The sequence below is a fragment of the Lactuca serriola genome, chromosome 2 (assembly GCF_051521515.1).
Source record: "Lactuca serriola cultivar US96UC23 chromosome 2, Lser_US96UC23_V15, whole genome shotgun sequence".
NCBI lineage: Eukaryota > Viridiplantae > Streptophyta > Magnoliopsida > Asterales > Asteraceae > Lactuca > Lactuca serriola.
This window is the reverse complement of record NC_136409.1, coordinates 232,147,576-232,165,461: the sequence shown is the minus strand read 5'-3', so window position 1 is coordinate 232,165,461 and position 17,886 is coordinate 232,147,576. Positions and strand designations below refer to the sequence as shown.

The following is a 17,886-nucleotide window of genomic DNA, read 5'->3' as shown; positions in this document are numbered from 1 at the left end:
GGGCTGAATTGTAATTATGTGATAGTTACAAAATAAGGTAAGGATTATCTTAAATATAGGGTGAACGAATTTAAGGAGATAATGCCTTAGAATTCGACTAGGATAAGGGTTTCTAAGACTTATCTTATGGTTGCTTGGTGGGCAAGCAACTAGATAAGGATAATGACTAAAACCCTAGTCTTTACACCTATATAAACCCCCTAAGGCTCATGAATTCGTCTAAGCCTTCCCTAGAAGTCCTAAGGACGAATTCCTACCTCTCTCCTCTCTCTTTATACGTTCTCCACTTGCTTATGGTGTTTGTAAGCCATTAGAGGAGTGACACTTGTGACTCTAAGCCTTCCAAAGTCAATTCAAGGAGGAATTGGGATTGTTATTGCTACATAACAATCAAGGTAATATCATAAACCTAATTATATGTTAATATTGATTTCCATATGCTAGAATTAGGGTTTATAGTCTTGGATTCAAAGCATGTACAATAGAGAAACCTAGATCCAAGCATTAGGGTTTGTATGAGCACATAGGATGTCTTATGACCAAAACCCATCAATAACATCCAGATCTATGGTTTCCATCCTAAGGAGAGTTCAATTCTCAAGTTTAAATCATATAAAGTTCCAAGAGAACCATAAACAAGCATAAAAGAGGGTTTAATGGAAGAATAAGCAAGGTGATAACTTTATTACCAGAATATGTAGCAAATGGAAGCTAGATTCTGGATCTCCTTTCTCTTCTATTGGTCTTCTTTCCTTTCTTTTCTTTTACAACTCCCAAGCTAGCACAAAACACTCAAGCTCAACAATAGGGACTAGGGTTTACAGAGTAATGCTCTGGAGGCCCTGGAGCCTGGGATGGGAGGCTATAATGACGTTTAAATAGGGTACAAACCCTGGGATTTAGGGTTTCACCCAGACTGGCGGACTCGCCGAGTTCGGGAAACGGACTCGTCGAGTCGTCCACTAAAAACGCGTGCAAATCCCGTCTCCACTCTTCCAGTCGGGCTATTGACTCGTCAAGTTCCTCATAAGAAGGAAAAATACTATATTTAAATTACATACCAAAAATGGGGCATTACAGTTCGCCCTATTTTTTTACTCCATTTTTTAGGGAAAAAATGGAGATGGTCTTAGACACCTCATTAACATCTTTATCAAAAGTCAATCTATAGTTAACTATTTATAATTAGTTTTTTTTTTTTTAAACAATTCAATTTTAACTAATAAAGATACTTCAAAAATTAAGTAAGATGTTTATATGGTAAAATTGGATGATAATATAATGTGTGTTTAAAGCAAAAGCCATTTTAATCTTTGGTATTGTATTTAACTATTCATGTTATCTAAAGGTGATATATATATATATATATATATATATATATATATATATATATATATATATATATATATATATATGTATACGAGGTAGGGATGAGCATATGGACCGGAGAACCGGCCGGAACCGGAACCGGGACCCGATGGAACCGATCGGGCCGGGACCGGGACGTTATTTTTGTGGCTTTTTGGAACCGGGAACCGGCAAAAACTGGAACCGTATGGTGCTATTTTTCGAATACCGGTTCCAACATTTGAAGACACGACAAGAACCGGTAGGAACCGGGAACCGGAACCGGTAGAACCGCCGGGCCGGTTCGGTTCTTGATTTTGGCCGAAGCCGGTTCCCGGTTCCGGTCCGGTTCCGGCCGGTTCGGTGCTTTTGCTCATCCCTAATACTAGGTGTGTGACCTGTGTATTACACGGGTTTATTAAAAGGTCCAAAAGTAAAATGTGTGAGCAAAAAAAATATCATTCATGCAAGTTTTGATAACCACAAGGACCCTTTATGTAATTTAATCTTAATTAATTTATAGAGAAATTCACAAATAGAAAGTTAGTATGTGCATTAATTAATATATTAATAAAATTAATTAATATGAGATGATATTTAATAGGTGGAAGTTGACTAAAAATGAAAAATTCTATAAAAATGACAAGTGGATATTAAATAATTCAAAAAATCTAGAAAATGACAAGTGTCAAAATAAATAAGAATATGACATATGACAAAATCATTCTTATTTATTAGGGTATATATATATATATATATATATATATATATATATATATATATATATATATATATATATAAACATTACCGTAACATACAATTTAATTGTTTTTTATTTATTAAAATATTAATATCATCTAATATTATTTTTCAAAAATATAAAAGAGACTTAAAATTAAAAAATAATTTATCGTAGTTTATATAACATGCGAGAAAGAAAAACATTGAGTCAAGGCGTATCTAGTGCTTTAGCATCGAGGGATGCCCTAAATGGACTTTTTGAAGAAATTTTTTTAATGCTAGCTTGGCTGAAATATTTTAAATATACGAATGTTAGTAATGAACGCCCTGAATGATTATTTTGACAAAAAATGATGCTCCCAGTCAACAAAATTCTTAGATCCATTGTTGATTCTGTAAAGGTCGATAGAAATCTGATATAACAAATAAACAAAAAAGAAGTGAAAAGGTTAAATATTGAAGATGTACTAAAATATTTAGAAGATGATTGAGATATTAAGAAAGAATAATAAAAATACTAAAAAAAAAAAGAATATTTTATTAGAAATATTTGATCATGTATTTTATGCTCTCACCCCGTTTGGTGCATTAAAATCGACGGCATCCATCGATGACGCTATAGTAACCCACCTATATACCGAAACAATTAAAATTTTAACATAAGTTCCAAAATGTCCAACTTTTAATTTAATGATATTAACTATGTTTATATATATTAAAAGACTTCTATTCTATATCAAAATAAATCTTTATTTTAGTAATAAATATAATAACATAAGAAATAATGTCATCTTAAGAGTTACTTATTGCAATTTATAATCGCAGTAACTAAATAGACGGAGGACTCGTCTTAGAAAATTCAGAAATTTTGTCATCTTCTTTGTTGGGGCAGAGAAGTGTGAAGTGTAAACACTAAACAAAAACCCTTGTCGTTCTCGAAACCTATCCAATCCAGTCGGTGCTCGTGATTTTTTCCGGTGAGTACGCATCATCAGAGTTCACTTTTTCTTCCTTCTGTCATCTGCATACGTCTATATGTATCTAATTCAAGCATTTTTGGCTGCATTCTACTGTGTGTATGTTTAGGTTTTTATGGAAATATGTTTTGACTTTCGTAGAAGACGCCATAGCCAACACGTTTTAATGATGCAATTATTGTAGCTCCCATAGTTCCAACTTTTTCAATTGTTTATAATTCTCTTTCGTTCTTATGCGATAAAGCCACACTCAGCATTTATCGAGCTTTTGACATTCTGATGAATTTTTATCTGCAGAGACAGAATAGTGCAAATTCATAACCGGTGATGCAAGTTCAGAAGTGGAGATGGCTGTAGTTTGCGTGATTGGCTTCCATTACTGACCTACTGTTACTCTCTCTGACTCTGTCGTCGAAACACATCTTAGATTTAAGTCTGTGAGGAAATTATCTAATGAGAAAGAAGGGAAGAAAAGAGAAGAAGAAAATGGGAAGAGCACCATGCTGTAACAAAGGTGAAGTGAAGAAAGGTGCCTGGACTCCTGAAGAAGATAAGATACTCGTTGATTACATCACGAAGAACGGCCATGGCACCTGGCGTTCTTTTCCTAAACTTGCAGGTTTCATTCTCCGCTTCTCTCTCTCCTTTCATTTTCATTTTCGTAAAGGACGATCTGTTATTCTTCCATTCGACGTATATCGCGTGTTCATCGATCCCTAATTAATCGTTAATCTTATTTGACATCTTCAATCAATTTATTCAAATATACCATCTGTTCATCCATCCCCAATTTTGATGTTGACGGTGTTTAATTTCTACTGTTCTACACATGCTTTAATTTTTTAATTTTTTTTTCCATTAATGTGTTGAAGGACTTCAAAGGTGTGGAAAAAGTTGTCGTCTCCGATGGACAAACTACCTTCGTCCTGATATCAAACGCGGCGCCTTCAGTTTTGAAGAAGAACAAACAATCTTCCATCTCCACAGCTTACACGGCAACAAGTAATGAATCACTTCACCTTCATCTACTAAACAACAATCAATCTGCATATTATTATGTCTATAAACATCAAATATATTATTCAGGTGGGCAGCCATTGCTGCACAGTTACCAGGAAGAACCGACAACGAGATCAAAAATTTCTGGAATTCTCATTTACGAAAACGGATTCCCAGCCTTCAAACCGACCTACCTTCAAATTCAACAGATACGAAGAGCAACAGAGTGGAGAATGATGCAAAACCAGAAGATGAAGCCAAGCCATCAATGAATCCCATGAGTCACAGCGATAACTTCCACCATGAATGGGGTTCTGGAGCTTTTCAGAAGGATTTTCACAAGGTGACGACGTATGGTATCCCAAACCCTATAAAGATTGAACCGGTCTCTTTTGTGACAGTTCAAGCAAGTGAATCTTGCGATCAGAGTGTGAAGGAAGAGATGACAAATGGTTCAGAGTCTCAAAACTCTAACGAAGCACAGAATGAATTGGATATAACATTGGATCTACTGCTAGATTTTCCTAACGATGGAGAATATTTGCAATATGTATAAGCCTATGTGTTATTATAAGGTCAGTGGTATAATAATAATTATTATTAGTGTTTAGGAACTGAGAACAGAGATTCGAAACATCAATGAATAAAAACTGTCACTTTGCTATATAATATACACAAATTACACTAATATGTTATATGCACACCAAATAATGAATCATTAAACAAATCATACACAATAAGAAAGAAGAATATTGTAAAGTAAACACACACATCAACAAATAAATAAAATCAAATTCCAGAAAAAAGCACACTTTGTGATTAAAACCATCCCAGCAGTTTCTTTGGGGTTTCGCCAGTAGCTCGACACTTGGCTGCAACCTCTTCGGCTTTAATAAGATCTTCTCCGCATTTGGCTTCTGCAATCGCTTTCTTTTCTTCTGCTTTTTTATGGAGAAGAACTATTCTGTTCTTCATCTTCTCTATATACTTTGCCTTCTTCTTCTCCAAATCCTCCTGTTTTTCAAAACCCTAATTAGATCTGTTTTCATAACTTCTTTTCTGGGTTCGTTTTATATTGGTAAATTCAAATTTTGTTACCTCCATCTTCTTCAATTCTGCCTCTAGGTCGGCTTTCTTGCTGTTTTCCCATGCAATGATGGAAGATAGCTTCTGTTGAGCTCTATTTAATCATTTTATTATATCAGTTTCATATAATCAACGAATTTGAACATCCAAAAATTCATGAAAATTTGAAACTGTGTTCTTACTTGTTTTCAGCTTTAGACTTCTCGCTTTCTTCCCATGCTGTAATAAGAGCTAACTTCTTCTCTGTTGCAACTTTAGCAAGAACATCATCTGAACAAGTAACCAAAAAAACTTAATCTTCTTTAATCATCAAAAAGATTTTACAGTTAAAATATTCTAGTTTAGAATTTTTATCATAATTTCGGTTTCTTAGATTACCTCTGTTGATAGAACCCTCTTTAGGTTTCTCCTCACACACTTCCGTTGGTTCTGTCATTTTATCAAACAGTTAGTCTGCATAATCTTCATAACACCAATTCTTCAAACAGAAACTATACAAAACATGGAGATTAGAGATATTACTTTCGATTATGGCGAGAGCTTTAGTATCATCGGTAGGTTTTTCTTCATGAACATGGGGTTCGACTGGGACGATAGCTTTCTCGACGGCGGCGACTGGTGGCTCCGGTGGGCATTCGGATTCTACCTCAACCTTCATGGTGTCTTCGAGTGTCATATCTTTTTGTTGTTGTTGTTGTTGTTGTTTGAATAATGAATATAGGATTCTGAGAGAGAAATGGAAAGATTCAAGTGTGGTTAGGAAAGGACAAGGAGGATGATAGTTATAGATTACTCGATTTACAGTATTATATTACGAGTTGAGCTTGAGCTGGCACGCCCACCATTACCAGACTGTTACTTCATTTCTTTTCTTGAAGTTTTACTTTTTCAAATTAAAGATTAAAGATATTTCATAAAGAACATCAAGAGCCGTTGGTGTATCATGTATGAGTGCACCACATTACTTTTGCATGCTTTTTTTTTTTCTTTCTCTCGACACTTTTTTTTGTTTTTAGTTTATGGTTATTATTATGTTTATATCTATCATGATTCTTTTGTATACAATAAACAGGTTAATCTATAAACCAGTCGCATATTTTGAATATTATTTATGTGCTAAAACTAGCTAATATTTAGAATTTGGGATAACAAAGTTGTAGCTTTCACTGTAATTTCATAGTTAGATTGAAGCATTTCTTAACAGAAAAAAAAAATAGCAAATACAGTTTTATCATTGAATAGATATTCATAATATAATGCTGTAATAGAAAATTAAGAGCGGCATGTATTAACTTTTTTGTATTTAGCTATATGTCAACAAGTGACGTGACATAAATTCTTATTCTTATTTACTAATAATTTATTTGTTTGATGATAATATCAATGATAAGATGAAAAAGGGTTAAAATAGATCTCGGTGAGGTTTTAGATGAGCTGTTTTTATATGTAACATAAATTCTTATTTCAAAAAAAAAAAAAAAAGATTTTATAAATCGTACCAACTATTAGTAAGATGTCAAAAGAAGCAGATGATTGATCACTTTATTGCTGGGAAAATGAAATTATTTTGGAAATCATCCGTAATTTTTTTGTTCTTTTTGTATTTTGGGGTCCTTTATTTTGATTGATGATTAGTACTTCGTACACATTTGAATACAGTTGGAAGGAATTAGCTTATTGTTATTAACTTTAAATGTTTTTTTTCATGAACTGTAAATCACTATTGTTTAAAAATCTAAAAATAATGCTCTACGTTACTTGAAAATATAAACAAGTTATTGAATAAAGTAAACGTTATATTTTTTTTATTCTTGATTTATTAAAATAAGGATTGTGTATTTGTGTGATTATTTATCAAACTGGAATTGCTATTGCTGTAAAGCAGCGTAGATTATGCAATACAGAGGATCATGGCTCCAGCCCAAAGGTTGGTTGGTGAGTTGTCTGCTCTTTGCCTCTTTGTTCACTCAACCACTTAATTATTGAATAAACTCCACTTGTAATCATTTTTCACGATAATTAAATTAAAATAGACTTTATTTTCCTTCATGTTTATTAGAATAGAATCATGACTTCTTGTTTACAACAACGAAAATACAAAATTATTATTATTGGAAAGAATGAAAAATACTAAAATGGATTGCTAATTTACGTAAATGACTAGAACACATAATTAAAATAGACAAACTATAACATGTTAATATTATTGGGATAATCACAAAATTAACTCAGAGATATATTAGACCTAACTTTTGAACATTTAAAAAATAATCACCTGTTCCATAATGGTCATTTGGGATTTCAAATAATATATAATGTGTATTTTTATCATATGATATATCATATGTAATTTTTTTTATTAAATTTGCTTCAAATATTTTTCAAAAAATCTATCTTCCCATAAATCTAAAATATTTAATATCACTTATTTATTAACTAAATGATACATTTTATGCCCGTATTTTGTAATTAGTTTTATTTTGCTATGTTTATTTAATTTTTGTTAAATTTAAATTAGAAAAACAAAGTAATTTTTTTAAAATTTTCAGACTAGTTTATCGGATTTTAGACATGTTTTTTGAATTTCAGAAGAAGTTCTTCTCAATGTTTAGTGTAGACTCTCTGATTCGATATTTGAACATAAATTCAACTTTTTTAAGAAAAAATTTGAATGACATAAAATAAATCTGAAACAAATTTAATCTGGTCCAAGATGTCTTGGTTTGAGCTGGATAATTTTTATAACACTCAAAAACTTGGTTATGATGAAATAACTGCTCATTTCTCGACAATTGTATATTATATGTAGAAAGTAATAACATAAAATTAAAGATTATATAAACTTCAACATATAAAATTATAAATACTTCCAAAATATAAATCATAAAAAAATAACGACTGGCTAAAACAAAGATCGCTAATAATTGTCACCAACTCAGCAACGGCTATTCCAAGAAAAAACAGAGATGCAGATTCTTTTGCAAGCGATTAAATTTTAAATGGTTCCCTTAGACTATTTGGTGTTTCGCATATCTAACCCTTACAGGCTTACATATGCAAGTGTTGAAGTGGTCATATTCAAAGGTTGAAATGATCAAATTCAGCATATGCCAGATATACTTAAAGATAAACGTGAAATGAAATCATTCTCTTTAATATGACAATATTTTACAATTCTCTTTTATATGCCATAAAAAGGTTTTTATAAGAAATTTATATCTCTCATTCTATAACCAAAATATACAACATCGTAACCGATGTCGTCGTTTCATCAATGATTAGTGTTTTATATATTTTCCAATTTACACAACTATTATATTTGTCCTAATTTATACAACTAATTGTGCAACCAACCAATTAAATATATTACAGGTAAATTGTTGCATACTTTGCTCTTAACATAAAATGACATATCCCTCTAAAACCCACTTTGTTACATAAGTTCGAAAAATAAGAGACATCATTACAACTTATAATTCAATAAGACTTTTTGTCTGGTAAATAAGCCTCTGAAATATTTTAATGGAATAGAGTCATATAACTAATAAATCAAAACCATTACTACTAATAGTGTTGATAACGATTAATGAATAAAATTTGGGTTCTGACCGGAAGTGAGATAAAATTTGGTGTCAATCTTGCAAAGAGAAAAACATGAGGATTACATTTAGACGCATTACAATAGATGAGGGCTTTTCTGGCAAAAATATGAACTAAGATTCATTGGTCGCATGGACAGACGGTATTTTGAAAGTATTGACTTCCACTTTTCCATACAGTTGGGCACATTCTCTTACCTGTAATTTGTCTATGTCAGCACTAGAATTTGTGTTGATTTGTAATTTGTTTGGGATAGCTATCAATAAAGTAAAAAACCCACCCAAAATTGAGAAAAAAACGAATAAGACATGCGATATTAATTTTTGATTCGTTAAATTTTGTTTAAATTATAATACATTATTAAATTTGTTATTTTTATTTAAGATACTCTTTAAGACCGATAATAATAGATTGAGTGATCATTTTAAATAAAGATAATAAATTTAGTGATCTTTTACAACTTAAACAAAATTTAGTGATTAAAGTAACACAATTCAATAATATAATTACAATGATACATATATAAGATTTAAAGTTTTTTTCTTTATAAATGGATTTCACATGTAAATATAAGATATAACATAAAAGAGGTCAATACATACCGACAGAAGTCAACCGGGCAACAAGCTGCGTCGCTAGCCCTTTCTGTATGGCAAAACCAATTCATTTGAAAACAACATCTACGAATCTAGGAGATATAACATTAGAATGCATGACCCATTGAATTATGTTGAGGAGTTCCACTGCCTCTGGTGCAAGAAAACCAAATGTATCAAATGCAAATGGTACAAACACATGTTGATTTTCTATACATGCATTCTCGTGCTTTGCCACTTTGCACACAACGACTTTCAAAGCGGCATGCTCTGCTGTAAAACCCCCGCTCCTCAAACCGATGAGAGGAGAGACCCCAGTAAGATCCACACAAGCGTGCTTCCCTCCTACCCATCCAAAGACCAAAATGCCAACTGGTCTGAGTGTGGATCTTCCATCCTACGGGTCCGTCAAAAAGTTCACTAACGCTTCTTTCTTTATGGAAATACCAATACAACGACAAGTATCAAAGAGAACATCCCTAACCACATCATGTCGGTACTTGAAACCACGGAGCTCTCTACAATGAACCACATGTTCCCCAAAAGTGTCCAAACATGTCTTGCGGCAAACTGGGAATATCTCGTCAATTGGGAATAGAGGAATCATGAGGCAGTAACACAGGATGGTTCGATACTCATATTGTGCATGAGGTGCTCGAAGACACTCAAAAACTACTTTCTGTCTAACAGCCATGTCGAATTCGATTTCCATATCTTTGACGATATTGCTAAAAATGGCACATACCAATGTTTTTTAGGATTTAAGTGGGGCGGTGTCCTTATTACTGAAACCTCTACAATCGAATCCCGAAATCGTATCGTGAAGACGAGTCAAAGCATATAGGTAATCAGAGTCCATACCATATATGCCGTTGTCACGTAAGATGTAGTCTTATAATGTCCAAGATTGAGCCCTCGAGGCTACAAATGTGTAGGAAGAAACCTCATATGTTAAGTACAAACCGAAACCACCGAAACGAATAGGTAAAGAAGCCAAACGCCACTAGAAGTCTCCAAAAAAAAAAGGGCCTCCACATACCAAAAAAGGAAACGCCTCACTGTGAGGCTCGAACCCACGACCACAAGCTTAAGAGCCTTGAGCTCTACCAACTGAGCTAGACGTGCTTCTTAAATATATAATTTTAAAAATATAAGAATATGATATTTTCTTTTATGTATTTTAGTTTTTATTTAAACATGATTCACAAATCTTGTAAAAGAAATAAATATTTTTGTTAATATAGAACAAATTAATTCATTGAACCTCAAAAATTATATGTAAATTTGTATGTGGAAAATGTATTGTATTTTGAATATTCAAATAACATTGTAATCTAACTATTGACATATAAAACTTCCAAAAATAGGATTTCATTTATGATTTATCATCATTCATGCCTTAGAAACACACACAAAATAATTCACTTTTTATATTTTCTTATTTTTTTATTACACTTTAATCATACATCTCAGATATTAAATTGTTAATATCTTATTTAATTACATATATTAGGTTTATATATACATGTTAAAAGAATATAATCATTAACGATCAACATGATCTACCATATATGGAAAAGTGTAAAACACAACAAACCAAGAATAAAAGAATGATTAAGGTAGAAATTAGCATTAAACTACTGAATTTGTGTTCATTCAGTCATCAAATTTTATTTAAGTTGTAAAATATCACTAAACTTGTTTTTTATTCAAACTAGTCATTTTAATGGTGATAGCAGGTTTAATGGCTATTTTGAATAAAAAAATAAAAAGTTCAGTGATCTTAATACAAAGTTTAGTGACTAAATGAGCACAATTCAATAGTTTAGTAGCAAATCTAATCTAACCACAATTCAAAGTGTGTAATTGCCAACTTCAGGAATAAGCCATGGTGGATTTTGATATTTTCTTGTACACTTATTTTAATTTATAGTCAGTTATATACAATAATAAAACTTATACATTGTCAGTTAGTGATTTATGGCATTGGTTGATGGTGTGTGGGTTCCTAAACACACAATATTTAAAAAAAAAAGGTCATTTATGCAACTAAATTCGGCTATCAAGTGACTAATCAGCCAAAGTATAAAAGTTTATGGTTCAAGAATATTTCAATTGATCAATCCTCATTTTTGGAGCCGCTTTTTATGATGGATGAGGTTACACAAACACTTTGGGATTATAGTGGATAAAACAACAAGTCCGAACGGTTTTAATTTTGTTTTGACAAAATTGCAAAAATGGTCCCTATGGTATGCATTTTTTGGGGGTTTTAGTTCAAATCTCGATTTTTTTTGGCTTCGTGGTCCTTTTGACCATGTTTGCTTGTGATTTTGGTCCCTCGGAAAATTGAAAAGACTAAAATGCCCTTTCTGATATATTTTTTTATATTTTTTCTATTTAATTTAAAGGAAAAAGAAAATAAATAAGTAATTTGGGTCCACATCTCCATCTCTCTCTCTCTCTCTCCCTCTCTCTCTGCATCAAAGTTCATATTCTCCATCCAATTCACCCAATTGCAACCCTAAAACATTAAATATGTTCATAAACTGAAAATGATAAATACCAAGATCATATTCTCCATCCAATTCACTGCTTCAAGACAATGGACCGAAAGGAAAAAGGGAACAAATGAAGGGGAAAGAAAGAAGGAGACGATGAGGTGGGCCTCAAGAACCTTAGTCGTCGATTGATTTTACAAGCATGTTATCATTTGTGTTTGATAAATCTCCACCCCTACATCGCTAAACACTTCAGCACCACCTCACCATCTCCATCACCTGCAATCCAAATTGAAACAGAGAAACCATGGGTTCGTGTTGGATTTAGAGGGTAAGAAGAAGTTCAACAGAGTCAAACAACACCACCGGAGCAAGGAAAGAATGAGCAAGACCACAAATTCACGCAAGGATTTAGATACATTGGAGCATGACCACAAAAAAATTGGAAGAAATTAGACCTATTTGGGGTTGCAACCAGGGGGTTTGGTTGGAGAAGATGAATTGGGGGGTGTGGTTTGCTTCACCGTTGCCAGAAAGTTGCATCTAAATCTAAAGTCCCTGCCGATTTTTTGCAGCCACTACCTTTTCCTTGACCCATGATTTCTTTCCCTTTGTATCGATCGATCGATTTATCACTCGGTCTCTTTTCCTTCTGCCGCCAAATTATCGTTAAATCTTCGATCAACACTAAATGAAGATTATATTGAGTTTTACTTTCTTTGATGCGTGTATGAGGGATAAGAGAGAGAGAGAGAGAGTGTGTGTGTGTGTGTGTGTGATAGAGAGGGGATAATGAGAGTGAGAGAGATATATAGAATAATTGATGGGGGTGGTGGCGGATAGTGGTGGCTAACGGTGGTGGGTGGCTAAGTGTTTGTGTGTTAAAGAAGAAATGACGAAAGGGAAAATACGATGGCATACCAGTTTCTAGAGAGAGAGAGAGAGACAGACAGAGAGAGAGAGAGGTGGGGGTTTTATATATAATAATAATAATAATAATTTTAAAAAGTAACAGAAAAATGAAAAATAAATTCATTAAGGGTATAATAGTTTTTTTAGTTTGGACAGGGACCAAAACTGCATGTAAACCAGCTCAAAAGGACCATCAATCAAAAAAGGTCGAGGTTTGGACTAAAACCCCAAAAAAATGCATACCACAAGGACCATTTTTGCAATTTTGTCTTTTGTTTTTCATAAATTGTTATAGAGATTTAGTAAAATTTGAAATTATAACCTTGTATACGAATTTTACAATTTTAGTTTTATTCCAAAAGAATGTATTTTTTATTTATTTATTTATTTTTATCTTCATGATTGCAAAAGTTGATGAGAAGGATTTTAGGCCTATAAGCTTAATTAGATGTGACTTGATTGTTGAAAAATATTTGGCAAACAAATTTCCTCATACAATTGGTGATGTTGTTAGTGGTGACCAATGATGGTTATTAAAGATTGTCAAAATTTTGACGGGCCTTTAATGTTAAATAAAATTGTAAATAAAAGTGAAGGTAATTGTGCTTTAACTGGACATTGAAGAAACTTATGATTCTTTGGATTGAGTTTACTTGGACAACATGCTTCATCAAAGGGGCTTTGGTATAAAATAGAGAAATTGGATATGTGCATGTTTAGATTCGACTATTACTTTTATTTAATTAAATGGATCATCAACTTATGTATTTCTTATCAGATATGGTATTAGTCAGGGGATCCTTTTTCTTCGTTCATGTTTATATTGTATATGAAAAGGATTCATGTTGCAATGACATATGAGATTGCACGTGGTGTTTATGATGGGGGGAAAAAAGGTATGAAGGCTTTTTGTTTGTTGATGACACCATGTTTGGGATAAATGGTTGCAAGAAAATGTGATGATTTTTGTATTTTTAAGATACATTTTTTAGCTTCGAGATTGTAAAAAAACTGATTGTTGGGGATAGTTGTCTCGAGCGAGGAAAGTGTTTATATGGTGAATTTGGTTGGGTGTGTCTCGATAAATGTTCATTTCAAGTATCATTGTTAGACGATGAATATTCATTTCAAGTACCAATATCTCTATGGTGGACAATTGGAAAAGAATTATCAATAAGTTCACATAAAAAAACTTTATAGTTGAAAAGTTTATATTACTTTGGTGAGACTTGACTTAAGTTGGTATTGGGAAGCCTTGCTATATATATTTCATATAGTTTTTTAGAGCTCCTAATACTATCATCAATCGTTTAGTATCATATTTTTTGGGGAGAAATAGTTTGTGTTTGTCAAGAGGAAAAATATTTTGGCTAGTAAACATGAAGACGGGTTAGGGATCAGTAGTCTTTACGCTTTTAATAGGGCTGTATTTGTCAAATGGAAATAGTGATTTTTGTTAGAATCAAATAATTTGTGGGTTTTTGTTATTATAGTTTTATACTGTACATACTAGGTGTAAGACCCGTGTACTACACGAGTTTTATTAAAAATAAAAATTTAATATCAATATTCTAACATTAAATTTAATATCAATATTAATTTTAGAGCTCTCATTAATTATGACATTTATTACATTATAATATATCATTCTTTTTCAAGGAAGCATTTATTTCTCTCAATATTATAACTGAAATAAGTTATGATATGTGCACAAATTAGAAAATTACATGTGGAAATAAATAAATTCTAAAAATCTATTAAAATGTCATGTGTCTAAATAAATGAGGTAATGACATGTGGCAGAAAATGAGTTTTATTTTTTAGTATAGATTTCTTGATCAAGATATGAAGGTGTCAGAAACGGCCCTTGCCCCTTGAGTGAATATTGTTTACGTTTCACAGTTATGTGAAAAGGAGTTCGTTTTGATATTTTTGTAAACAAAGGTAGGTATTGGAGACACAACTCAGTTTTGGAAAGACATGTTGGTGTTTTCCTTGAGATTGTGCTTTGGAAACGAATAAGTTGGTTTTAGTTAAAGATAAATCCCTTAAACATACCCAATCTACAAAAAACCGACTCTTAGGATCAATCCCTTAAACATATACAACAAAAATATTGAAAAAAATATATATATCTATTTGAAACCAAAATTGTAATGAAACAAAACCCTCTATAAATTTGCTCAAAAGAGAAACACATATCCAAAAGTGTTCGACATTAAACCCAAATTCGGTTCATAATGCTATACAAGTTGATGTTTTTGTAAGAAACAACTTTAATGGGATATATGCTTTTAGAAACTTCATTTTGTTAAGTCGTTACTTCTATAAATCCGATTAAGTCATGTCCATTGTTTGGCTTGTCTTTTTGAGAAGCAAAAGTCCTTTTTGAAAAAGATAAAAGGTAAAAGATGTTTGATAGAAACATTTTAAAAACTATTTTGGATTTTAAATAGAAGGAAACTGACTTTTTGGAAAAGTTAGGAAAACCTGACTTTTTGTAATTTTTCTAAAAAGAACTTTTGTCTCTCAAAAAGACAAAGTCAAACACCCCTAAACCGAAAAGTAATTACACCCAACACAAAGGGCTATAAATAGTTAAATACATATCATAATACACCTTCATGTACCCAATATACAGAAACGACCTCATATGGTATGGAAGCATGTATAACAATAACATCAGTCACGCATATATATATAAACACATTTTATATTGCAGAATAACTGTGGTGGTCTTCAGCAGGAGCACGTGAAAGTGCAGTCAGCAGTACAAACGTACCGTATAATACCGCAATAATCGCAGTGAAATTAACAAGAAATGCCTCGGAACCGTATTTGTCAATTCCTGAACTCTCCAAGAATGTCAACTTTTCAAGGAATCCAAGTGCTGAATTTGCAACAGCCAAGATGTATACAAACATCCCAAACAACACGTGCCATGGAAGCGACTCCTTTCTAAGATCACCCGTTCCACCCGGGTAGAAAAACACCAAAAACCCGTAAATCCACTGCCAATCCGTTTCACAAATTAGTTACATTCCATGAGTGAATGGAATCAGGGAACGAACGGAATGGAATGGTTCATTCCATGGAATGGAAACAATGAGTTACCTGAACGCCATAAAGAACGATAACCCCGATACCGATCCAGGAATGTAAACTGTAAAGGTTTGCAAGGCCACTTTCGTTGTGGTTTTTGAATGCCATGTAGATTCCGATAATACCCAGAATCAGGGCAATGGCGTGTAGAATAAGATGTATAAGCTTCTTTTCAGCCTTCTTGAAGGGAAGAGCTTTATAGCTTACAATGGCTGCTCATCATAAAATTAATAGAAGAAGACAATATATCAAGTCAAAATTGGAATTTCAAATTTCAAGCATTTCATTATGTGAGCAAATATAATGTTGTTACCTTCACCACCCATAATAACCAAACCAATAAGCATCAGAACAGGATGGACCTGGTAAAGAAATAACAAAAGGAAACATAAGATAAACTTCCAGAAACTAATGAGATAGTTGGAATCATGGTTGAAGTTTTGATAAGTGCTTCAAGAAACAAGAAACAATTTCATAGATGACACAACACAAGGTTTAACAAATTAGGCACATGAGCAGGAAGCCTCACCGGTTGTAGTTATCAATCCATAAAGTCTATTTTCCGAAATCTATCTGCCAGATATTGATGAAAAAAATCTAAAAACAGAAAGCACATGTGCATGTTCATGGGAAATCCCTACTGTTCCCAAATTAAGGCGGAAAGTTTGAAAGTGAATAGATAAATTCGATTCAGTACTCCTCAACCGTCAAGCGTCTACGTCTTGATCTCAAATTAGGGAAACATACAATCACGATCGACAAAAGTCAACCATTTTTTGGATTACAGATAATTACATCCATGAATGGCGATTTAAAACCCTAAAATTTAACGTAACGCCAGAGTAGCAACTAAAGGAAACCAAATTAATGTTAGGAGAAGAAATCATTCAAATTAATGCAGTCTGCACTAACATAGAGCATAGATAACAAACAGAGATAAGATCAGAAAGCTTACATTGAAGATGAGATTTTTGTTGGATGATTCCCATGCTAAACCGCCTCTGAAGTGGATGTTCCAAACCAGAACCATCACCGCTCCGGCGACCGCCAGAACGTGCACTACATAAGAGAGGTAGACGGCATTAATTTCCAACCCCATATCGTATGATCTTATCTTGTTCTTTAAGCTTCTATGAATTCTTAGTTCTTTCGAGAGTGGATAAACAACACGACTATATCACATAAAACTCGACTTTGTCCCATAGTTTATGTGATCCTCATCCCTTGGATCGAGGGGGATCTGATATGAGGACCGTTAGATTGCGTGACTGGTCACGTGGCGTTGCGTGGTAGGTAGGAGATGGATGTGCACGTTGATCGGTGATCGTGTCGTCTTTTACACCGGCAGCTATACCTTCCTCTTTTTTCTTATTTTCCTTGAAATACATATAAATAAAGGAGTTATCACTAAAAAATAAAATCAGCAGATAAAAAGCGATCCCTGATTTGAAAACGATTCGATTGAAAAATCGGCTTTTTGGCCAAACCAGATTGAATAATTCGGTGGACCGAATTCAAACCGGTTTAGCATTTCCTATGCAAAATCGAATTTACCCTTTGATAGTAAACCGGTTTTAAAGAAAATCCAGTCCCAAGACCAGTCAAAAACGTATTCAAAACTAAAAGTTAAAACAGGAACGGATTTCTTTCAAGATTAGATCATAGCTTACTTTGGAAACGTTTGGGAGCTTTTAGATTTTAGATTTTGACAAAACGTCTAGTTTAAACAAAAAGTTTCATTTGACAGTACGAACATTTATCTTTTAGTTTAAACAAAACGCTTCAAATCTAAAAGTTACTTTATGTAGCGTTTAACAAAACCTACTGAGCTTTTGAAATCAATTTCCATAATTACCCTTAAAAATATATTTATATATTTATTTATTTTTAATCAATTGTCCGTTTATGTAATTTTATATAGGGTTATTGTCAATGTAGCCCAACAATGTTTCGTATATTGGTTTAAATTGTCCCTCGTGATTTTTTTTTGCCTTTAAGGGGTACAAATTTGTGTTTTACCGGTTA

At 32.8% G+C, this 17,886-nt stretch overlaps 3 protein-coding genes across 4 annotated transcripts; 1 reads left to right on the top strand and 2 right to left on the bottom strand.

The window, feature by feature from the left end:
• The first annotated feature begins 2,917 nt into the window (after window positions 1–2,917).
• Window positions 2,918–4,733, top strand: LOC145088867 (transcription repressor MYB6-like). Of its 2 annotated transcripts, XM_079027299.1 has the most exons (5): window positions 2,945–3,065; window positions 3,175–3,245; window positions 3,363–3,684; window positions 3,938–4,067; window positions 4,152–4,733. In XM_079027299.1, the coding sequence occupies exons 3-5, from the start codon at window positions 3,519–3,521 to the stop codon at window positions 4,618–4,620; spliced, it is 765 nt and encodes a 254-aa protein (XP_078883425.1). In that variant the 5' UTR covers window positions 2,945–3,065; window positions 3,175–3,245; window positions 3,363–3,518; the 3' UTR covers window positions 4,621–4,733. The 2 variants fall into 2 exon arrangements, with proteins under 2 accessions (XP_078883424.1, XP_078883425.1); XM_079027298.1 differs by lacking the exon at window positions 3,175–3,245 and having other exon boundaries at window positions 2,918–3,065.
• On the bottom strand, window positions 4,705–5,975 carry LOC145088868 (remorin-like). Its single transcript, XM_079027300.1, has 5 exons — window positions 5,673–5,975; window positions 5,529–5,579; window positions 5,333–5,420; window positions 5,163–5,244; window positions 4,705–5,078 (listed from the first exon to the last, which is right to left on the bottom strand). Exons 1-5 carry the CDS (start codon window positions 5,824–5,826, stop codon window positions 4,884–4,886), a joined length of 570 nt encoding a protein of 189 aa, XP_078883426.1. The 5' UTR covers window positions 5,827–5,975; the 3' UTR covers window positions 4,705–4,883.
• Window positions 5,976–15,348: 9,373 nt separating this feature from the next.
• ACYB-2 (Cytochrome b561/ferric reductase transmembrane protein family) lies at window positions 15,349–17,056 on the bottom strand. The gene is made up of 4 exons (XM_079027296.1): window positions 16,817–17,056; window positions 16,175–16,223; window positions 15,874–16,073; window positions 15,349–15,770 (listed from the first exon to the last, which is right to left on the bottom strand). Exons 1-4 carry the CDS (start codon window positions 16,958–16,960, stop codon window positions 15,471–15,473), a joined length of 693 nt encoding a protein of 230 aa, XP_078883422.1. The 5' UTR covers window positions 16,961–17,056; the 3' UTR covers window positions 15,349–15,470.
• Between the last annotated feature and the right edge of the window lie 830 nt (window positions 17,057–17,886).